Source organism: Pteropus medius, unplaced genomic scaffold, assembly GCF_902729225.1.
Source record: "Pteropus medius unplaced genomic scaffold, Ma_sr-lr_union100, whole genome shotgun sequence".
In the NCBI taxonomy this organism is placed as follows: Eukaryota; Metazoa; Chordata; class Mammalia; order Chiroptera; family Pteropodidae; genus Pteropus; species Pteropus medius.
Genome location: NW_024350927.1, coordinates 6,958,911 through 6,984,242, shown reverse-complemented (window position 1 = coordinate 6,984,242; position 25,332 = coordinate 6,958,911). Strand labels below are relative to the sequence as shown.

The window sequence follows — 25,332 nt, the reverse complement described above, 5'->3', positions numbered from 1 at the left end:
GTACTATGCAGCTGTAAAAAAGCATGAGGAAGTTCTCTATGCACTGATATGGAGCAATTTCCACAACACACCACTATGTTAAAAAAACCAAATGCAAAAGAGTATCTGTAGCATGCTACCCTTCAGATAAGCAAGAAGAGGTTATAAAAAAGATAGATGTCTATTTCTCATTCGTAAAAAGAAAAGGCAAGAAGGATAAACTGAGAAGCAAAGGGATCAGTTACCTATAGCAGGTGGGTGGGAAAAAGTAGAGAATGGGAACATGATAGCAGAGTTGAAGAGTATATCTTGTATAGCTCTGACCCTCAAAACCACAGCCGTAGTGCCCTTGCAACATACCCTTGCATACCCCCCAAATAAACAAACAGTCCAAATCAACCAGGAGGAACCAAAAACAGAATGTGAAGTCTAACAAATGAACCTAACTGTGTTACAAATGAGTAACACAACCACACTTCAAGAGGTCTGTAAAAACAAAACTGACCTAAGCAACTTTGAGAAACAGTACCTTGACTATACACTCTAACACTAGAGAAAAAAATTTAGTCAGTAAATGTGATCTCATAGGGACACAAGTTACATATTCTGAAACTAAGTTATGTGGATTCTAGAACTGAATAAAAATAAGTAAATATATTTCAAACAATAAGAACTCGGTTTTTCAATGCTGGAGGGAAGTTACAAATAAGGGAAAGAGGAAGGATAAAATGAGTTTGTGGTATTGGACTGGAAGCCTGTGTCCCCTCTCTGCCCTCTGCCATGTGAAAACACAAGAAGTCAGCGGGGTAGGAACCAGAGGAGGGACATCACCAAAACGCAAAACATGCCAGCACTCTGGCCTCAGACTTCCAGCCTCCAGAACTGTGGGAAAGAAACTCCTGTCGTCTGCAGCCACCAGCCGGTGTTATTTTGTGATAGCAGCTCAAAGAGAGTAGAACATTAATGAAATTCAAACAGGGTCTTCAGGTCGATGGCACTGTACTACTGCTGACTTCGGGTTCTGATGACTGCGCTTCAGTTATGTAAGGTGTTAGCACTGAGGCAGACTGAGGGGAGGACATATGGAAACTCAGTACTCATAACCTTTCTGTGTATCTAAAAGTAGCTCCAAATAAGGGGTGGCTCCATAGTGTAGTGGTTAGCCCGGCTGCTGTACACGCAGAAGGTCCTGGGTTTGAGCCCCAGGTGGAGCCACGGACCACATCCCAAAGACGCCAGGCCCCAGGTGCTCCAGGCCTTGGGTCTGCACCGCAAGCGGGTGAGAGGAGACGCCCCGCCTTCAGAGAGCCAGTTCTTAAGGGGAGACGGCAACATCCGTAGGTCAGGGGTAGAAGTGGGGAGGGAGGGGGATTAAAGAAGGGGAAAATTAATTAATTACTTAAAAGTAGCTCCAAATAAAAGAAATTTTGAAAGACCATGAAGAATTCAATAGAGAGCATGCTATTCAGTTAGGTGTTCCCAGTACCCACAGAGCCCTTCCCTTACCAGTGGCTCAGTAACATGTTAAATGATGAATGAACAAATAAATAAATAAAATGACGGACAAGTTATGGTATCTAATGAAGTACTAAGCGTGTATAGATAAAACAATAAAAATGCTGTAGGTCAAAGTCATTTCACATATAAAACCAACAGCAGATTAAAACCAGGAAATGAACTCTTCCACTGCAAAACTAAAAGCTCTGAGGGAACGTGCAGGAGCTAAAGGGATCCCGTAGATGCCAAACACTGGCTAGGGAGCCGTGTGAAGGCGGAATTAATCTGATTCAATCATGACACGTGTAAGACCCTTGCTGCCCATAACAAAGGAAGGAAATAAATTAATCTGGAATGAAAAGATGGTGATTAGGAGCTCTAAAGAGCTAGTTTAGCGTTTCATGGCGACAATTCCAGAAAATTCACTCTAAAACATATTCCTACAATATGAATTCCTAGGTAAGATGACAGTTTGTAACCTGATCTCCCTTAAGATATTCTCCTTCCAAGTGACTGATTACTTGAAGTAGGAAGCAGATATTCAGAAAGTTACACAACAGCCCTAAGCTGATGAGACTGTGTGCTCCTGTGCTGTCCCCACGCTCAGCACTGGAGAATTCACTGTACAGGTGGCACCGGGGACCTGAAAACGCTGTCCAGGTCACATGTTCACACTCCAATCACAAAGCAATTGCTCTAGATCCTTTTATCATCAATAAAACATTATCCTTAGTGTAGAAAAAGTTAACATCGCAAACAAATTGCAAGCTACCATTCTTACTTACTTTAATAAAATCTATCTGTTCAATCTCGGAACCGAGTTATCTGCTCGTTCCTGGAGCACCTAGGGATGGCTCCTCGAGCTAAACTCTTCTCCCCGTACCTGAAATAGCCTGGATACCCAATTAAGCCATCCAATAAGACACGGAAAACTAAAATAAATGGATGCTGAGTAACTGTAACATCAGGAAGTCGATACAGAATTACATTTAATTTAGCTTATTTTCTTCCTTTTATAAAGCTTTTAAAACCTAATTCAGATTCAATGAGCATCAGCACTACTCATGCTACTGAGTGAGAAACACTCCGTGAGAGACTTTCTACACATCTCATCTTACTGAAGGCAGAACCAGAAGATGTGACCCTTGGTTCAAGGTTCTGCCCCTTCACAGATTTATTCATGTGACTCTGAATAAGTCTGTCGAAAAGAAGGCTCAAAGATTAACAAACTTGGCCTTGGTCACAAAACTAGGCAGCACTGCTAGGATTCAACCTGAAGTCTTCTCATTTCAATGTGGTGTTTTTTCTATTATTATACCAGCGTCAGTCGAAAATATTAACCTGGAAATAAAGAGAACTCAAAAATACTCTCTACTCAAGACTAACTTTACACTATGGTTACTGATAAATGTAATGAAGAAAAGAAGCAGTTATAGAAACTTGGCTTGAAAGGTAGGGATGAGGAACAGCGAAGGCAAAGCAGCAGCAGGGCAGTAATGCTGGACCCCAACACAGCTTTCTGTGACTGTGAGGACCCCAGTTTCTTCTGGGACTAAATTTACTTTGGGTAGGGAAACGCTACAATCTCCACGTACACAGAGGGGCTGCAGAGAAATTGTTTTCCTTTGATTCATGATGGCTAAAGGACAAAGCCCTCTCTCCTGTATAACCCAGCCCCAGTACCAGCTTAAAGAGAAAGTTACACATCAGTTTCCTCCTGAGTTGATGGGATGGCAAGACCCCCTGAGAGCCACTGTGAGCTCAGTGAATCCATACAACTGAGCGCTCTGATCTCTGGAAGAATGGAGCTAATGCTAACACTATCCGTCTTTCCCTTCTCTCTTTTCTGTCCTCCACATTCCTTTCGTTATAGTCATATGATCCTCTTTCATGTGCCTATGGATTATTTTTCTCTATTTTGAAAGAGAGAAATTGAAATTATTTTTGGCAGCACTGCTTTATATCTATGGAGAAGGAAAAAAATTCTTTCTGTGGATAAACGCTGAAGAAAAAATTGGAAGAAATCTAATTCCCTTCCCCCTATATTTTAAAATTAATTTTGCTTTGGTGAGGAGAAAAGGAATAAATAGGGATTCTGAGGGCACTGCCATTCAGTTCTGCTCTTAGCAAAGATGACCTTACAGTGAGCAACAGGCGAGATCCCTAAGCAACAGTGAGACCCATACAGATGGGCTCCAGACGTAGGCAAACGTCAACACGTCCATGAATATTTACCGAGCACCTACTAGGCGGATCTTCCAGTAACTATGTGACCAGTATCATTTGCTGTCTTCGGAAAAAAACAAAACCAACTGTTAAGTCACATGAGAAATGCTCTATCTGAAGCTAACGAAACCAAATTTCAGATGATAGCTTTATAAAACCACTTTATGGCCCTGTAAAGAAAATACCACAGGAGAAAAAAATCTAATCGGTAAGGGTTATAGTTACATACACAGTGAAAAGAAGATAAGTAATTACCAGCTCAGCACTTCAGCCCTTAGTGGATGGTGGAGGAATAGTGACCTACACAATTACACATCTCCAGAAAAATATCTGATTGTAAACTTAGTTAAAGTAAATTCATCTGGGTCCAGCTGGAATTATCCGGGACAACTGGTTCTTCTCGAATTGTTAATATAGTATAAAAACACTACAAAACTGAATAGCCTCTGATAAATGTTCAAATACAGCCATTTTAAGCAATTGTATGAAAACATGTTGAACACCAGAGTTACACATCTATCTCATATATTTGTTTTAACTTCAACTCTAAATTGCTTAAAATCATTTACTGAACCAGTGACACGCGATGCAAAGATGAGGAGAAAAGCATGCAAAGCAGGATAAGAAATAATCCCAAGATCAAGCCACTTGCCTTAGCTAACGATTTAATGATTCCATCAATCTATCTGACCTTCCATTAACTTGCTTTGTCCTTGTGGGAATTCTGGAAGGCGTTTATAGAACACCAGGAGAACCCTCCGAATTCACCCACAAAGTCCTGCAGAAAGCCAAATCTAACCACGTAGACTCCTTCCCCTCCTCCAGCAGGGGTTGACCGACTGTGGCCACAGGCAACGCTGGCCCACCGCCTGTTTTTGTAGAACCCGAGAACTGAAAATGGCTTTTACATTTTTAAACAGCTAAAAAAGAAATCCAAAGAAGAATAATACTCCTCCTGACAGTGGAAATTAAATGAAATTCAGATTTTAGGGTCCATAAATAAAGTCTTACTGGAGCACAGCCACCTCGGGAGTGTTGCCTGAAGCTTCTGCACTCCAATGGCTGAGCTGCGTGCTGGCAACACAGACCACGTGAAAGATTATCTGGCCCCAAAAGTTTGCCTAAATCGGCCCTGTATTAAAAGTTGCTAATTTGCCTTGAAATAATTGGCTTTAGCAATGCAGCTTTGCATAAGAGACTCCAGATGGTTTTACTGAATACCATCAGAGCAGTGTAATAGAGAAATTATTGCATCTTATTATAGTTAAGCTAAAAGCCAGCATAAATATCCCTGTGGCTTTTTTTCTAAACCATACTCTTTAACAAAGAAAGTAGTTCTTCCACTACTTTATTATTTCCAGTGGGGAAAGTTATGACTTGTCTTACTCCTCTGACACTCAAGAAGCCCAGTCTTCCACTTATATACAAAATATATCAGAATGTGTGTGTGTCCTTTTCTTGAAAGGGGCAGAAAAAAAGAAAATGCCACAGGGTACAAAGCAGAGGCTCAGGGTCACTTTTTGGCATAATTACCTAAGACATTAAAACTAGCTAGAATAAACGGGGGGAGGGGGGGTCACCTTATAAATTACATAAATGCCCAACTGTACTGTATACCTAAAGCTAATATAAAAATATAAAATTTTTTTAAAAGAATAAAACTGGGGGGGAAAAAACTAGCTTGCAATGTTACCTCTGCCTCAGAATAAAGTTTTCTGTATTTTCTCCCTACCCCCAAGTTTTCCATAGGAAATTTTTCATACATACAGAAAATTCAAAGAATATGTCAATGAAAATTCCTACAAACTTTGCCTAGATTCTCAATTAATTACATGCTGCCGTATTAGTTTCTTCCATTTCTTTATCTTTTCTAGTGGCAGTGACCGAATCTTTAGGAAATAATCTACAGACCATCATATACTTTCGCCCTAAATACTTCAGCGACCAATACCAGAATAATAATTTTCAAAGAAATAAAGATACAAAAATATAGGGAGGGTGTAAAAAAAAAAAAAGAAAAAAAGAAAGAAAGAAAAAATAGGAAAAAGAGTCCCCCTACCCTATCCCAAGAGATTAGTGACAGACAACCTCTGAAACCCCAATAATCCAGAGTTAACTAACACTGAATGTCAGCTTCCAGAGACCACAGGAATAATCTGATTAATGTCATAATTAGCAAAAGAGGTCAAGATAGCTCCAACTCTGCCTCCCACGCTCTGACTTCTCCTTCACAGGAAAGACCTCATCTCTGGCACTCACCTGAGGGCAGCGGCATGGTAGGTGTCTACATAATCGGAAATGAAGAGCTCTCGGTTCTTGATAACTGGGTCTGTAATGACAAGTTCTCTTCCAGAGTCTGTCAAAAAATTAATTAAGAGGATATTAAAATTGGGCTCCCCGAAAACAATTAGAAAAATTTTGCAAAATTTTTCTTTCAGGTTCACCTCCCACTAAAGAAAGCATAATAAACGAACAGGCCTGGTCAGCACATAGAGGAGAGGAATAATGTATAGCAGAAATAACAAGAACAAAGTATTCTGTCACGTGTCTTATATCCTTTACTTAAGCCTACAGTTCACTGAAATGCACTAAGCACAAAATAAAAAAAGAAAGAAAACAGAACTATCATATTACAGCAATGCGAAATCTACTAAATATTTAGTGATCCTGTCCATCTTATTTTTTATTGCTAAATATTCCAGGATGGAGTGAAAAAACACTGTCTCCGTTGAAAAGAATAACCAAATTACTATTTTTAATAACAAATCATATTTTAACTGCTTTAACAGAAATTTTTGGTTTCAAGAGAGAAAAAAACTAGTTAGACATAAAAGAACATCATTCTTCAAAACTATTTTTGCCTACTGGTTTGTTGAATTAAAACTTATCGCCAAAAGCAGTGTGGAAGAGGAGGAAGGGCACCATCAGCAAGGTGACAGCTAGATCCCTGCCCAGGGGCCACCGCCTGCAAGATCTGTGGCCTGGGCAACTCCATTAGCATCTCTAAGCCTCAATTTCTCATCTGGAAGTGGGAAGTGGCAAAGCCTAACTCATATAACTAATGGGTAACTCATGGGAATCAGCCATGATGAGGCCGAGTACCTCTCAAAAATCAATAAAAAGGAGCTACTGTACATCTGAACAAACGTGATATACATTTATGTACATATCTCATGTGTGTCGATAAAGTTATTGGGTAGAAACTACAATGCCAGAGGGAGAGAAAAATAAAAGATGCTGTGAATAACCTTCTTATTGTTCTGAAAGTCAAGACTCAAGCTAATTCCAAAACACCCAGGAAAGCTTTGCTTTGAAAACTTAGGTTCAAAAGCCCGAATAAAGAGAAGTTCGATAACACAGATTACTGAAAAGGAGCAAAGAAATAAAATACAATCCTGTTTTAAGTATATTATTAGTTCAACATTAGGTGAGAAAAAGGAATAAAAATGAAATTATTGTCATTTCCAAAGAAGACCTATCTCTATTCTGAGTTCATGGGAAAGACGCCATTAGCACATGTTCAGGTCGTTTCTTTTTTAGGGCAAAAATAATGAAAGAACTCAGCAAAAAAAAAAAAAAAGAACATTTCAGTAATGACAGTTATAAAACATCTTAGAGAAAATTTTTCATTGTAGTTATCTATATTTAATGAAATATAGATATTGTAGAAAAACTTTGTCAAAAGCTAAAAAATGTGTAAGAGTCAAACCAGAAGGACATATTTACCATTTTCATTATGTCGATCCTGAACCAAATGCTGATACACAGAATCTGGAACTTCAGACTGACGGTAGTACCATTTGACGTTCATGAGTAGATGGTCCCTCTTACTCTGAAAAGGAAAATCTAACAGCATTAGGAACAGGATTTCAGGTGCCCACAGCTGCATACCATACCCATGAACAAAAGGCCCTGGAAACAGGTGAACAGGCAGAGCGGGAGACACACAATTACCACCAGGGCCACAAAAATACATAAGTCAATTATAAAGTCAAATTGTATTTTTTCTAGATCCCAGCCACCACATCTCTGACCCGATTCCTCAAAGTTACTCACTTGGGGAAACAAAGGAAACCAAATTTGAATCTCTAAACCTCCCCAGCTTGATTGACTCTTCAGCGTTACATTTTTTATTTAGCATTAACTACACAGTATTACATGAATCATCCTTCTATCTTAATTTTAATAATTTTGGTCAATATTTATAAACTGTGTTCGCACACGGTCAAGCCATTAAGGACAGTAAGTTAGAAAGAACTTACCTAGCAAAGCCTGGCACAAAGTCATCTCTCCAAGGTTTGCCCATCACCCAGACCAAGTTACAATCTTTACTGCCACTCTACTTGCAGTTACTGCTATACGGCAAACTAACACAGCAAGTATGCATGGCGAGGAAGGTACTATGAGTCCATGGAGCAGGGAGCCTGTCCTATTTACCTTCAAATGTCCAGAGAACAGAACACCTTGTACATAATTATTGGTGACTAATGAAGAGTTCTGTGATGATCAGGGTCTCATAAATGTTTGTGGGACACTTAACCATGTTATCCCTAAAACTTAACTTTGTCCCTAGCACATTCAAAGAACAAGGGATCAAACACAGTCCTTCTATTTGAAGGCTATGGGAGCCATGGTTTGGGGCAGATCGTCCATGTCGTGAAACATGCCCTGGTCGTGAAACATCTCAATATGGCAGTATACTAAAAGACTTCCTGTGGCCTCATAAAATACTTTTCCAACCCAGGTAAGGGCCTTAAGACTTCCCCAAGGTGCATGCAGTATCAATCCTCTTAGCAGCTTCTACCTTCTCATTCTAAGTCTGCAGGTCAGAAATGAATGAGAGCTAAAATTTGAGAACTGCCTTGTGTTTATGGAAGAGTTGGCTAAATCCTAAAATAAGTCAAAGGAGCCTTCTTTAATGAGAGGTATACACACAGTCTTCACTAAAAGGCCAGAAAGGCTCAAAAAAAACCTTCCTTAAATATTTAAGCCATTTAAAGAACCGGAAGGAAAACTGCCAAAAGTCTTGACTAAACTCAAATGTGAAGAAGACTATTCCAAAGTAAATATAAACCCCAAGATGCTTATTTTGCAATTAATTGTGCCAACCAGGCCTATAAAAATAGGGCATCATTACTGGTTTAAATAAAATAGATTGGATACAAAGAACAATCCTACAGAACGGGTACATTTTAGTTTTTATCCATGTGCACTTGAAATTCTACACTACTTATACTGCAGGTGGGAAAACAAGGACAAATCAGTATGTTAAATAAAAAGCATTAAATGTTATAGATAGGAGTTTATAGACAGAAGTAATTACTTCCAGTGGGGACTACTGAGAAGGTAACATCTGACCTGGGAAAAAACAGAAAAGATTTCAATGGATTCTTTCCAGGTAAAGGATGAGACCTGAGGAAGACACAGAGAGAGAGAAAAGGCATCCAGATGCACATGGCCCATCTGCATGCAGAACAGGAAAATAAATGTTCTGAGTGATACTGAAAAGAACCTGAATCCTGACTGTAGTTTGGCCTTCAGTGGGTGTCTCCCTATCTGGGAATGGGGTCTTCTATCTCCACTGCTGACCAAATCCTCAGGCAGTGAGGTACAAAACACCGAGACATGGGAGAGCAGCAAGAAGGCTGTGGTTTCTTTCTTAGACAGGGCGAAGAAGAGCAGGACCAGGATGAGAGCGCTCACCGTGAAAAGAAACAAACCAGGGAAGGGACAGAGTCTAGCGGTACTCGGGGATAAACTCCCGTATGTAAACACACTGTCTAATACAGGGCTTCTCAACGTCAGCACTACGTCATTTGGTCGAGATAAATCTGTGTGGAAACCTGTCCTGTGCATAGCTAGGTGTTTAGTAGCATCCCTGGCCTCCGACCACCTCCAAATGCCAGTGGTGCCCTTCTCTTGTGACAACCAAAAATGTCTCTGAACATTATCAAATATCCCCTTTGGGGACAAAATTACCCCCAGTTGAAAACCAGTGGTCTAACAGTTAAGAATAAACCTAGGTAAAGCAATGCCAGGTGAAGAAGATGGACCACAGGTAAAAGAATCCAGAGAAGTCTACCGTGGTTCAAATTCCAGCTCTACCATTCCCAGCTACTGGACTCTGGGCACACGACTAAGATCCTATGAATCTACCCCTTCCTGTAAAATAGGAATATTGAACCTACCTAAAAGGACTACTGAAAGCACTAAAAAGATGGAAAAGCATCTGGAACTGGGAAGGTACTCAAAAGAGCACTGTATTCTGTGTTAGGAGGTAAATGTAATCAGTGTTTCACAGAAAATTTTCAAGAGCTTTGCTGAGAGCTGTAGGAGTTATTTCTTCACCAGAATATGGTTTCTTTCAAGAGATGATAGTGATCTCCAGTAAATGAGTTACCAATAGATGCTTCAATGCCCACGGTAATGAATTACTTAATAGGGCACAAAGGAATTCAAATCTACCAGCAGTCCTAGCAACAATGTTCTAAAATCTATACTTTTATGTATTTCTGTAACGCATCTAAGATGGCTGAAAACCTAAAGGGCAACAGAAATAACCTTTTAAAAGTACCATAACTGGCAATTGTAAAATGTCTATTTTTCAAAACTAAGCCAGCGATTCCAGAGACCTTTAGAGGTATAATATCTACGTTATCTTCTGACCCAAGCACACTTAATGATCTCTCTCTCTCTCTCTCTGTTCTCTCTCTCTCTCTCTCTCTCACTCTCTCTCTCTCTCTCACACACACACACACACACACACACACACAAATTACCAATCTGATTTATTTGTACTAGATTTATGACTCCTAATATTAGACTTCACAAAGCAGTTGAAAACAATTGGATTTCTGATGCAGTACACCCAAATCACCAGGAGGGGCAGCATTGCGTTAAAAAAAAAAAAAAAGCTTCCAGGATCTTGATTCCACAGATACCACACAAGGGTAGACTCAAAATAAACAAAAGTTTTAAACAAATTTAAGTAGCTATAATAGACACAGTCTTCCCAAATAAGTCAGGAATTTGGTTAAAGACTAAACATCTATAAAGGGAAGCAGTGAGCTGCTTCAGAGGGTACTAAACTAAAATTAGGTAAGCCAGGCTTCTAGTTCTGTGTGACATCACCAATTAGCTGCGGGTGACCCTAGTTATTTGACAGGTGAAGAGATAGAACAGGATGATTTCTACAGTCTTCTTCTACCTTACGTGCTTATGTTTAGATTTCTTCCCCAGACAAAACCAAGCACATAAAATAGGGTTGGTGGATATTTTCTATATATCAAAATAATGGCATTAGCTAATATTATCATCCTAAAAAAAAGTTTTACAAATTAAAATGTCACCTTCCATAGAAGCTGGCTGCTGTGCCCTGAGGAACAGCAGAAGGGGCAAGGAGCAGCCCCTCTCCCAGTAAAGGCCCCCAATGCCACCTCAGACACACTGGTGCTGCTCAGGTGTTACCCATGGGAAATTTTCATCTTCTTCCCTCTATTCACTAGTCAAAGATTCTTTTCAAAATCACAGAAAATTAAAAGCAGAAGTGAACTGAGAGATCATTTGATTCAACCCAAACCACCTGGGTTTGAATCATGGCTTTGCAACTTACCAAACTGTGTGACTTTGGGCAAATGACATCTCTGAGCCTCAATTCTCTCACATATAAAATGAAGGGAAAACGACAGTCTCTAGCTCATTAGGTTGCGAGGATTAAATAAATGAATGTAAGTAGAATGGACTGGCTCTCAACAAACGCTGGTATTACTATCACTGTTTGGAGTCAAGCTATAAGAGGTGGCTTTTCTCCAATTCGACAGTATGCTAGTAATAGCAAAACAAAAATAGATCATGCAGCAAATTAGGGGGAAGTATCTTCACTTTTGCAACAATTTGAGAAGCACATACTATATTTCTCATATGTCTCATTACTGACTAGTGATATAATTGTAGGACTGCAGAAAGGTTCAAAGTGGTTAAATGACACATTTTAAACAGAATGTGGTGAGGGGCTTCCTATGGGAAGGCACCCTAGGGTATATATCCCAATCACAGAGAGGAGGCCACTGGGAGGTAAATAATTTCTCACCATTTTATCTTTAAAGAGAGGAGAGAGGGGAGAAAGGAGAGAGGTTGATTTAACTCGTTATAGATGGTTGGAAACCACCAAACAGAAGCGCCTCTAGTCTGCTCACAGTGGTCTCACCGGAGTGACTGCAAAAGAAAGAAAAAGGGGAGCTGACTCTGGGTTAACTGGATTCTTCACATCTCTGGCCTGGATTTCTTTGAAATGAGGGCTGTATGTAAATTTAAGGAAATAAAAACTTTAACAGAAGACAAACCCAAACCCACCTGGGTTTAGAAAAAAGAGCCTAATGGAAGGTTTTGGGAAGCAGAATAGAGAGGATTTCTAGAGCTTTGAATGTCAGCCAATAGGCTGAGAATGAATAAATTAAAAAGTCAGAACTGAAATTAAACATTTATAATGAGGTTAACTGACAAAGGTAAGCTGGGGAGAAAGGAAGGAGGCAGGGACAGGAAAGGCAAACAGGAGAGTGCTGGTGAGGGGCACTGGTTCATCTTATCAACAGCGTATCAACAGTGTACAACGCGGCCATCCCGAATACAAAGACAAGATCAGATCTAAGGCCGACAAGTAAATAAACTTTCCTAGAGATCTTTTATGATTATTAATATAGTACTCTCACAAATTTAAATAGCCAATCTGAGTCGTTACTAGGACCAGCCTTAATATCATCCTCTGGAAAAAGGTTTTAACACAACATCAAAAAAATAAAGGAAGCACAGTGAGGTGAGGGGAGGAAGAGAAGAAGGGCAGGAGTCCAGAAATGACCAGCAGGACTGGTGCAGACTTCTTTACACAACAGGAAGGAGGCCCCCCAAAGCAGCATGGGAACAACAAGAACTTTAAATTCACCTGCATTATGGAGGAAAGACCTTCTTTGCCCCAGTAATCACTTATCAGGTCTTGCAGATACCATCAGGGCTCCCAAAGCCTTCCAAGCAGGCCACTCCAGTCTCTCTACTGTTATCAAATGTGACTGAGAGATCAAGGCCAAAGACAACCTAACCAGTATATGAAGACGGCTATCATCAAATGAACATCCTCAGTCAAAATAATCTATTAGAGATAACAGAGGGGCTTCCCTCGAAGTTTTAACTACTTAGTTCTTGGGCACTCACATTTCAAATAATGAAAGGTCTAGATTCAGAGTCAGGTGAAATTAGACCAAATTTCTTGTTTTTAAAGCCCAAATAGCCAATCAGGTTTTTCCAGAAATTTGGGAAGGAGAACTGGCTTAATGTTTGCATACCACATCGCTTAAGAACATAGGTTTTGAAGAAACTTTTCATGCATTTCTACAACATGGTCATAATGAAGTTAAGAGTTATATGTGTATTAGAGGTTTACTGTATAATTCAGAAAAGTCTACCCAAACTTTGCACTTGTAATTAAGACACTAAGCCTGGAGAGTGGGGAAACGGTCTACCAGAAACATCACGGACCCCTTCCAGTGTGCTGCACAGTTGGTTACGGTGGCTTTTCAGCCCTGCAGGGTCCACCTCCACCTACATACGAGGCATTGCCTGTTGGAAAGATCATCTTGGGAAGACGCTGGAGACACAATCTTAGTGGCTTCTTCAATCATTCCTGACTTTCGGAGAGCAGAGTAGGAACAGACAATAGGGTAGAAGATTTCTATTCTTCAAAGGCCAAAAGTAACTCCAGGCATATGTACATGGGAATCCAATCTAAAAGATGCTTTCTGTACCAATGAGAGGATCATCGTTATTCAGCTTTGTGGATAAATATCAGAACTGAGATCAACATGAAATCAGGTAGGAAATATATCTTGTAATATTTCAAGCCATTACTTTACTCCTAACACAAGACACTAGGAATGTACAGATATTTTCCATTTCTATCTAAATACAGCTTTAGCTGTATCTATGGTTTTATCGCCATTACAGCTCAAAAGGCCATGAAAGAGTTATAGGAAAACATGAAGTGCCACCAGAGCTCAGTCCATCAAGGACCACCCACCTCAGAGTTCGGCAGACAGGAGTACCAGGAGACCAGGAGACCAGGGAAGAAGCTGAAGCACTGACCCTAGTGCTCCCTTCTCAAAGCAGAAGAAATCATGCTCCGAGCCATCATGCTCCAATCTCCCTTGGTACTGAGACATTAACGTTTTGTTTCTTTTTAACTGAGGTTAACACAAGTAAATTTCTTATTGCACTGAGTAAACAAAGTAGCCATTCTTGTTTTGTCCCAAAATGCCCTCCTCCCAACTTTCTCGGGTATGTTTAAGTGTGCAAGTGGGCCTGGGAGAATTCACAACCTGTAGGCGTCACCGCTACACACACGCCCAGCGGAGATCAACCGGCCTGGGTAAGCACTGCGATCGCAGCCCGTTTCCCTTCCGGGGCCGCGGCGCTCGAGTTTCTGACACAGAATCCCGCTCAGTGGTGTGATAGCTAATTTTCTGTCAACTCGACTGTACTAAGAGACAACTAGCAAAACATTATTTCTGAGTCTGTGAGGGTGTTTCTGGAAGAGGTTAGGATTGATTCACTGGACTAAGGAGATCCGCCCTCAGATGTAGGCGGGCATCGTCCAATCTGTTAGGAGCTCAGACGGAACAAAAGGTGAAGAAGAGGTGCATTCCCTCTTTTCCTGAGCCGAGGCATCCACCTTTTCCTGCCACGAGACATCGAGCTCCCGCTTCACGGGCCTTTGGCCTTCAGGGTTTACCACAGCGGCCCTTCGGCTCTCGGGCCTATGGACCGGACTGAATTATACAACCTGCTTTTCTGGTTCTCCAGCTTGCAGACAGCAGATTACGGGACTTCTAGGCCTCTATAACCTCATGAAGCAATTCCTATACTGTGCGTGCGTGGGTGCGTGCATATGTCCCTCTTCTCCAGGGCTGTTTCTCTGGAGAACCCTAAAACAAGTGGCTATTTATCATTTATTAGCATTTACAAATGGACATAAAGTGGAACTACACAGAGGTCTACTGTGAACTAGCATAATTAATTCTTTCTTTAAAGATAAATAAATTGATGAAAGAAACAGAAGCAAGCCACATCTATTTGACTAAGTTGCTTGCTGCCTTTAGGAACTAGAATAAAGATTACAAGCTCATTTTCCAAACCTGCAGCACTCAATCCAAAAGACTGTTTTCAAGAGATTGCATCAGCATGTGGGTGTGTGGAAGAGGATTGAAAGCACCTTGTATCAGATGGTGAAGCAAGAAAGTGGAACTCAGGGAGGGCAGATGACTTTTTACAGTGTTTACAACCAAGATGCACAAATAACTGGTTACATACAAATCTCCAGAATGATGATGCAACTAAAACTGTGCTGAAACACAATCTCCAATCATCTGAAATGATTTTCTTTTCTTTATTTTTTACGCCTACAGCACCCGGTCTTCCTAGGTGGTCTCCCATCCAAGTACTAACCAGGCCCGACCTGCTTAGCCTCCAAGATCAGACGAGATCAGGTATGTTCAGAGTGGCATGGCCGTAGTGAAATAATTTCCAAAATCACTGTTTCTTAACAATGTCTTATTTGTTAAACAAACTTCTGCTTTTTGGTTAATTACTTTTAGTTTAATCCAGACAAAATTCAATCCATATTTTGGTAGGACCAAGAAGGTGCGTGAAAATGAAATTCTCTTTCAACTGCGAACTACGAAGTCAAAATATATTAAGGCATATTCTATCTAGGATTACACTGTGTACGAACAAAGAAATTTTCAGGCAACTGATTCCTGTATTTGCAGTGGAAAGACCAAAACTGAGTATAAGTATAGGCCTGAGAAAACTCCTGCTTCTTGGTCTCCCTTGTGAGATAGGAGGCCAGGTACCTAGGTAACCCCTGCTGTCCTTGTCCTCTTAAACCGAATAACAAGTTTACGTCACACACGCACAGATGAGTTACACTTAAAGGGGGCCTTAGTACATGGGGACAGAGATACCAACCCAAAGAGCATTCCTGTCATTTCCCACATGTATCCTGTTGATGTACCTCACCCTGACAAAAACACTAAATGTCAGATTCAAGATTTAAAAGATCGCAAAGTTTGGGTTAAAGGGTCAAGTTAGGAAGCTGAAATTTCACAAATAAATTAAGACGCTATACTTGGATCCCCAAAATCTGCTGTTCAAACCCAACATAAAGCCCTTCCTAAAAGCTACTATTCTTTCCAGCAGTTACAGTTATATCGAATAAATCCATAACCACAAATTTTCTATTTGGCCCAAAAGATTTCCCCCATAAAGGAAGAGAAAAACAGCTGTTTGTGGGCAGCACCACAGGAAACTGCCAAACCAATCTTAAATCCCTATTAAATAGAAGGAAACATTCCATTGAATTTTTTTAAAAAATCAAGTCCAAATACTATAAAACTTGACATTTTTGCAATACTCTGGCTGTTGTTTGGTGACAGCGGTGATAGTAGCAGCGATTTTACTCATTCTGGAGGAGTGAATGACTTTTTATACATGACAGCCAGAAAAGGCATAGCGCTCTCTCCCTAATCAATGATGGGATCAGATGTTGCAGTACTGAAAAAGAAAGTTAAAGAAAGCGGGGATAAGCTGAGCTGTCAGCTTCTAAAATTCTCCAGAAGTTTCACAAATTAAACTATCCCATCATTTTAAAAATAAAAATTACTAACATTATTAAAGATATATCATACGGATTTTAAAAAACTGATGCTAAAATATCTTGAAAAGATTTCACTGAGTCAACTAAAGTGGTTCTCAAACTTATTAAGACTCGGGATTCCTTACTCTCTTCAAAATTATTGAGGAGTTCAAAGAACTTTTGTTTGTATGGGTTATAGCCTGTCAATATTTACTATATTGGAAAATGAAAACTTTTTTTAACTTGAAAGATTTTTAATTAACCCATTTAACAATAATAACCTCACTATATGTTAACATAAATAATTACAATAGATTACTATAATTTTTAAAACAAACGAAATTTAGGAAACGAGTAACATATTTTCACAAATCTCTTATGTTTGCCCTAAGCAAACATATTCTCATATCTCATTCTGTATTCAATGGGTTGAGATGTATCGCACATCGTTTAGCCTTTATAAATCTCCACTGTATGCTCGTGAGGAGAATGAGAGTGAATAAGGCAAACGACGTCTTGGTATAATTATAAAAACAGTCTGACCCTGCATGGACCACACGTGAGAACAGCCTGCTCTGCGGGATGACGGGGACGAGCTGCACTAACAGTCCAGATGCCCACCCTCCCTCCCTCCCTCTCAGATTCCGGTTGTTTAAACAATGTAAGCATGTTCCCCAAACAGAACCGCGACTAGAGACTTTAAAGCACACATTCGTTTAGAAGTGAGATACCACTTACAACATAGATTATTTTACTTTTATTTACACAATCGGACATTCCAGTAGTGAGTAGGAAGTTAAATTCTTGTTAAAGAGAAGAAAATCTAGGTAAGAAGCCTCTCATTTCAATTTAAGGTATTTTTCTTTCTAAAATTTGAGCTCATGATAGAGAACAAGTTAAAGCTTGATTCATACAAGAATATAAATAGGTCTACACTAAAAAGGTATACTTTAAAACAATGGTGAACCTGTCAAGCTGAAAGCATGCATGCACAACAGTAGCCCGGAAAATTTTAGCAATCTGTAATTCCAGGCAACTTGTGGTCATTTCAAAAATGGTACTGCTTCCTGCCTGAGAAAACTGGCAACATGAAACATCAACCTTTAAGGGGGAAAAACCACTTAGCTTACAATACTATACTGAATCATCATCTTTTACAAAGATCAACATGCCTGCTTTATGTGAACCCAGCAATATTCCTCACTTTCTAGGAGGTGATAATCTTTTTGTACATTGTTTTCTGAATTAAACTGCAAAACTGTAGAACTGGTAATACAGTAAAATAAAATACCTTTTAGTAGCACAAAGAGTATTAGAATTGAATAAGTACTAGGGCTTTTAAGGAGCACTAATATAGGTTTGGAAATTAATATTGATTTTTTAAAAAGTCAGCATGCATAATAATAAAACTCTAACTATAGCTAGCAAACATTTCCAACTTGCCAAGAAACAAGCTCAAATAGTTTGGAGAAAAGTGGGAGGGGTCAGAAGGAACCCTAAAAATTTACATTTGCCCATTTCACTTTATGTAAACTAGTCTGTATTGTTTCAAATATCACATTTATTCTTCTCTCCTTTTGACTTAAGTAGAAATAAAAACTGTAATATTTAATGCTTGTTAGTCTGTTTATAACTGTTCCATCTACAACCATTTTTCTAATGCAAACATGCCCTGATAGCTTATCTGAGTCCACGTGCCAGACAACAAAGGCCCACTGGCCTGCTGGAGAGAAGAAATGGAAAGCAGGAAATGAGAAGACTTAGTTAATCCCCACATAATCGATCAGTGTATTCAGTTAAGTATGAACCGAGCTGGGGAAATGCTGCTTAAAAAAAAAGAAGAGAAAGAAAATCGAAGAGCATATGACCAGAGCGACAATTCATTTTAAAATAGGTTAATTTTTGTCAAAAAGATTCCCCATCACATTCAAGCACTAATGTAACGTGTATAAATGCTAATGTCTTTTGAAGTAAAACCTCTTTCTTTAAAATCCTTCATCCTTTAACCCTTTTTCAGAAATGCATTTTAACTTTGGATTTTTTTGTTTGTTTGTTTTTGTTCATCATTTTTTTCCTAAATCAGCTTTTTCTAAATCAGGTATAATTTTTACACAATAAAATTAACCTATTTACAATTTCAATTAGTTTCACAAATGTGTTTGACAAATGTGTTGTATGACCAGCAGCAGCACAATCAAGATAGAGAACACTTCAATACCACAAAAAGGCTAACTTCTTTTAGAACTGATGAATCCGCTATGCTGAAAAAGCTTCTGTGCCCGTGAATGCTACAAAAACAACTTTCTAATTTAAATTCCTTCCTCCATTTTAACACACAGAGACGTGAACGTTGAGAAGAACTCTGAGTTAGCCGTAACACTTTTTTTCTCCTAGCTACTGCTGGAGACTGCTACACACAACAATCCCATGCCTTTAAAACCAAATAATCTGCTAAACAGAACGTATGGGCTGAGACTTCATATAGTCTCCTAAAATTCCCAGAATACTAATAACCGTTAATAGTGATAATAGTTATGAAAATAAATGAAAAAAAATAATTTCAAATTAGTTTTATGGTATACTTTCCTCAAATCAGGCACTAACCAACATGGAATGAGTTTCTTCTATGACATATCACACTGTTCTGGAGACAGCCACTGCGGATCCGGGCGAGGAAAGTCCCACTCCTGACAGAGCTGACATTCCAATGCAGGGGCAGACCCTGTGCCAACCCCTCCACTGCTCAAGTGGATAAGAACTTTTAAAAAAAGCCATGCGCAACAAAATGTGCCACTCTGTAACCATACAATCCTAAGCAGGTAATAATACTTTTTACATTGTATTTAGTGCCTTTGGGTATTATTTTCCTTAAAACCAGCAGTCTTCTCAAAAGCACTAGAGGATGACAGGCAAAAATGTGCTGTACTTGACTGCTCCGTAGAGAGAGACAGAGAAGGATCTAACTAACCTTGATAAATCCACACACCAACTTCTCCACCCACAAGAACAACGCAGGCTCCCAAGTGTACATCTCTGTCTCTCAGCTGAGTTCATGAAAACTCCGAGGGTTCTTCTACCTTCTTTATCTGTATTATTTTTCTTTTAAAATTTTTATTATAAAACATTTCACAGGCAAAAAGGTACAAAATAATGTAACTATGTATTCGACATATTTGTAATTATAAAATACTGAAGAAGCTGCGTGTATGCTCCTCCCAGACAGGTCTCTCTTACCCGCACCCACCCCCCTCAGGTAACCTTGAATTTTCTATTGCTCACTCCCAGGCAGTCCTTCATTCGTAGATAGGTATGTAAGGTACTGTTCTGCAGTTTTTACGCTTTACATGAAGAACATCCTGCTCTTTGCAATTCTGTTCTTCTGCACTCTCCTTTGTTTATCCAGCAGTGTGCCCGCATGATTCATCCATGCCTTTGTTCATTCATTTTAAATGATACTTATTACCTCTAGGTACAGTACACAACTTATGTGTTCATAAATTTTCCTGCTGATAGAATTTGGGTCATTTCCAGGTTTTCACTATTACAACCAAGGCTGTTAATAAGCATTCTTATTCTTGTTTGTGCAGATCTGTCTAAGTCACATGTAACTTTTCTATTCAAATTATCTATTATTCTGAATGTTTGGTACTGCAGCTAAATGTTCAAGCTCATTAGCATAATATTGTTTAAAATGTCCTTCTGATATCTTGTTAATGTCTGTAGGATCTATAATGTTGTCCCAGTTTTATTCTTCATACTGGTAACTTGCTGCCATTTTCTTTATTGTCTTTATATGGACGTAACAATTTTATTAGTCAGTTCAAAGAAGCAACTTTTTTTTTCTTCTTAGTATTTAATAAAGTTCCCTTTGAAAAGCCAAACCTGTCTCAGAAGTGCAGAGGAAAGTGTGTCCACTGTTCTGTTTTAGTTTTCCCTCAAGCAGAGTATGAAAGGAGAGAGAGGACAGAAGGTGGTGAAGAGGGTGAAGGTGTGATACTTGTAAGGAACCAGAGAGAAAATGTGAAAAGGTGAAGGAGCAGCTTCCGAGGCTGCAGATTATCTTTGATGTACACGTCCTTATTAACTCGTTACCTTGAGCTCTTCGTTATTCCCTTCCTTTTCTTAGGTTTGCGTTCTTGTTAAATTTTTTATTACTACTTAGAGACCATCGATTTGATTCAGCCTTATTTATCTATACATATTTAAGGCTAAAAGTTTTCCTGAGCATAGCTTTAGCTGTGACCTATAATGTGATATGTCTCAATTTCATTAACCATTCACTGTAAAAATATTTTCTAACTTCCACTGTGATTTCTTATTTGACCCATAGACTATTTAAAAATGTATCACTTTATTCCACACATTTGTGGATTTTCATTTTGTTTCTGAGTCCTACCTTAATTCCACTGTGGTCAGAAAACATGCTCTGTATGATTTCAATCTCTGAAATATGTTATGACTTGCTTTAAGATCTAATATAGCCTTTTCTGATAAATATCCCATATGTGTCTGAAAAAAATGTCCATTCTTCAGCTGCTGAGTATAGTGTTCTGTATATGACAATGAGCTCAAAATTTTTGTGTTGTTCAATATTCTCTATCCTTACTGATTTGTAATCTACTTGTTTGCTCAATTACTGAAGGAGATGTGCAAAATCTTTCCGACTGACCATCAACAGTTTAGGATTAACTGAAGTATGGTCATTTAATGTAATATTACATGGCAATGAAAATAAATTACTGCAGCATAAAGAACCATGGATGCATTCCACAAACAATATGCTGATCCAGAGAAATCAGACACAGATGAGTATTGCATAGTACTCATTTATATATAAATTTCAAAAGAAAGCAGGACTAATCTATGACTTAAGACCTCACAGCCGAGGCTATCATGGAATTAACGACTGGGAGAGGACATGAAGGTGGTCTCTGAATACTCAGTGTTTTATTTCTTGATATGATTAGAAGTTACATAGAACATTTCTTATAGTGAATTATACATAAATTCACTGAGCTGTACATGTATATAAATTTTATTCTTTCATGTGTATATAGGCTTCAATAAAAATATTAACTTTAAAAATTAAAGTCTAATTCACAAAACTAAAATTCACACACACACACGTATATGTATAACATATCGTGGGAAAGATACAGGAAACCGGTAACATTGGTTGCCTCTAAGAAGTGTGGAGTAATTTGTTATGCCAGAAATTAAGGTAAAGTGTTCAAAGAATGACTGGGATATGTAAAAGACACACATAAACCAGACTGAGAGTGCTCCCGCTGGCCAAATCTGGAACAATTTGAGAATCAAAATATGTAATGATAATAATAGATTGTAACCCATCTAATAAAACAGGAACCCATACATCTATGCTGATATATATAAATGAAGAAACTGAATAGTTACTTTGGAAGAGGATATTTTCATAGTAGCAAAGCACCTTTCCACAAAATACTTACAAAGGATAAAAAACTTTATAGTAGAGTCCTGGTAGACCTCTTCATTTAGTGTAATATTACATAGTAATAAAATTTTAATCAAGTGATCAAAGTGAACATCAATCATGGGTTAAAAAACAGAAATGGAGTAATGCCTGCAATCAGATACAATGTAAAATCTCTAATCTAATAATGAGGGAACGCCATACAAATAAAAACTGAGGGGCATTCTATAAAGTAACTGGCCTGTATATCTTCAAAACTGTCATCATGAAAGTCAAGGAAAAACTGAAGAACTGGTGCAAATTGAAGAGGACTAACGACAACTAACACAAAATGAAAACCTGGCTAAACATGTATGGAGTTTGAGTAATAATGCATCAACGCTAATTCTGACATCTGATTGTTGAACTGTGGGTTATATAAGGAAATATCTTGTTAGTAAGAAATATACATTCAAGTATCAAGAGTTCATGGGACATCATTATGTGACTTACTCTCAAATTACTCAGGAAAAAAGTTCTTTGTACTGTACTTGCAACTTTTCTGTAGGGCTGAGACTGGATAAATGAAAGGTTGGGAAATAAATTTTAGTTTCAATTTAAAGGTACATAATCACAGGCACTGGTCACTAAAAACTATTCCGACAAATTATTAGACTTAAAGCTGAGTAAGTAAAAATAAAGTGACAAGAACAGAGTTCCATAGTGTAGCGGTCAGCACGTCTGCTTTACACACAGAAGGTCCTGAGTTTGCGCCCCAGTGGAGCCATGGTCCATGGTCTAAGGCCATGCCACCTTGAACAAGCCCCATGTCTCATCTCGGAAGCTAAGCAGGGTTGGGCCTGGTTAGTACTTGGATGGGAGACCACCGAGGAAGACCAGGTGCTGTAGGCATAAATAATGATAACGAAAAATAAAAAATAAAATAAAGTGACAAGTAAATGTAAAGATAAATGCATGTTACTGGCAGTCAAAAGTAATTCCTGAATTATTTTCAGAAATTCAGTATATGATAAAGATGGCATTTCAAAATAGTGGGGAAACATAGTTTATCACTTAATTCCGTTGAGACTACTAGGATGTCATCTGGAAAAAAATTAAGTTGCACCCTTATACTTTATACTAAAATAAATTACAACAACAACAGCAAAAAACCCCAAACAAACAGAATAAGGACTAAAATGTGAAAAAAAAAGTATAATGGGAAAAATACAAATTAAAGTTACCAAGAATATGCTGCTTGGCTTGGAAAATATCCAAGTAGATAACAGTCTTCTGGCCGGGCTGTGGGGAAACAGACACTCACGTGCTTTTTGTACAAACCTAAACCGGTAAAACCCTTATGGAGGACAAGTGGGCAATATATTCGGAAATTATAAATATATTCATTCATCTGTTTCCCCAGCAATACCAATGACTGCAATTTATTCTAAACATACACAAAATAACATGAACAAGTTTATTTAACATGAATAACATTAATAGGGAACTAATTAAATAAATTATGAAACATCCACATAATGAAATACCATGCAGCTATAGATACATATACTTAAGAGAGAGAGGAGAAAATTTTCTATGTACTGATATGGAAAGATCTCCAATATCTATTCTTAAGAGCAAGCTATAGAATAGTGTGCATAATTTGATAGCTGTTACATTTGCTTATATGACACACTGGAAGAATACATATGGAATGTAATAACATGATTATCTGCATGGGGTAAGGTGTAAAAAAAAAGAAAAAAGAAAAAAGAAAAAAGAAAAAAGAAAAAAAAAAGGACTTGGACAAAATAAAAGCCCAAGGATGGGAGGCAGACATCTTTTAATACCTTCCGATTTTTCGATCATGTAAATATATTACCTATTCACATGCAATTTTTCTAACGTATAGATTGTTTTTGTTTATGTCACAGGCCCTTACTTTCTCTCTCTCTCTCTCTCTCTCCTTTCTTTCCACACTGGCGTGTTCCTGCAGTTTTCTTTTTCATACTGCTAGCCTTCCCTGGATGACAGTCAGTGTCTGACTAACAGAGTTGGCAGAGGCACCAACCATACTGCTAAGAGAAAATGAACAGAAACAAGCCTATTTAATTACAGCTGTCTGTGCCAACGATTAGGTACCCAGTCTTTTATACTTAAGACTTCTAAGAATGTTAAAGCAAATAAATATAAAGCAGTCATACATGTTCTCGACTGCTTGTAGAAGAAAAGTCACAAACTCCTTTGCCCCCTCCAAACATGTCACACCATCCTTACACAGACATCACCTCAAAAATGTTCAGTGTTGCTAAACTTAAAGAGACATAGAGCCTTTAAATATGAAACACTCTATAAATGTGAAACATAAAGTCTCTAACTGAATATAAGATATTCCACTTAATTCTACCTTATAAACCATTCCTGAAGTGAAAATAGAGTACTACCAACTCCTATTCATCCTGTGATATACCATCCAGGCTGTAAACACACTTAGAAGGGAAGAAGGATGCCATTAATAAGATGTAATTGAAACCCTTCCTGAAAAAAGGCAATGAGCACTATTTTTTATCATAAAATTTTTTTGTCTATGTTCACTATTTCCACAAACTCCTCTCTGATTACGGATTATGTCTTCCCAAGAAGACTATCTGGCAGAAAGCTGCTGACAAAGTATTGATGGCGTCCTCCTTCCACACAGCCTTATTAGCATTTCTACTGCTGCACTGCACACACTGGCATTATAAATCACACACACTCAGTGTCATGCACAATAACCAAACAGTTACCTAACAACTAAGGGTATTATAAATGCATTGAACTAATCTTTGAATATATGCTCTGATAATTAAATTCTATTATGGCTTCTACCTTTAAACCTAAAGGCAACAACACTGAAATCAAGTGCCATCCACAGTTCTCTCACATTTGCCATGAAATGTCACTTATATTATATAGTTCACATCCAATTACTGAACACAACCAGCCACAGCATCTATCACTTACATTAAAACAAGCAGAACCCAGCAGTGGGGCTGTCGAAAGCCATCACATGGCTTAAATGGATTTCTCACCTTTCAAATATCAAGGGGTCCTCTTTCCCAGAACATCTCACTAAGGGGTTTGGCCTTTTAACAAAGAGAGCTACCCAAGTTGAAAGAAACATTCAAAAGGCAGAACATGTTGCAAAGCCCAGCTCAGAGCTGGAGACATCTGCCCCTTGTGTTAAAATACAAAATGGTAAAAGATCTTTTATATGAAAAATAAATACACATAAAAGGGGGGCTTTTGTCAAGGCTACTAAGAGAGAGGCAAAGTTATATTAATAACGACAGAATCCTTGTTTTTGGCCAGTGTCCCACAGAAATTAGGGAGCCCTCCTGACCAGAAGATCTATTAATTTCCCAGTTTTTAAGAACAAAGAAATCTTTCCTGAAGTCCTTGCTTGGAGCTCCAAAGCTAAACCGGCTGCCAAGCACAAGGCTATGCTCCTCTGTGTTGCAGTTATCTGTGCAGTCACCAG

At 38.6% G+C, this 25,332-nt stretch overlaps 1 protein-coding gene and 2 pseudogenes across 1 annotated transcript in view; 1 reads left to right on the top strand and 2 right to left on the bottom strand.

Annotated features, from left to right (window-relative positions):
- Positions 1-25,332, bottom strand: part of RERE (arginine-glutamic acid dipeptide repeats) — a 284,989-nt gene that overhangs the window by 140,411 nt on the left and 119,246 nt on the right. Inside the window, 2 exon segments of the mRNA XM_039841989.1 lie at positions 5,962-6,058; positions 7,429-7,534. Coding sequence (XP_039697923.1) covers positions 5,962-6,058; positions 7,429-7,534 — 203 coding nt within the window.
- LOC120585903 (uncharacterized) lies at positions 15,144-15,261 on the bottom strand (annotated as a pseudogene).
- Positions 22,609-22,724, top strand: LOC120585921 (uncharacterized; annotated as a pseudogene).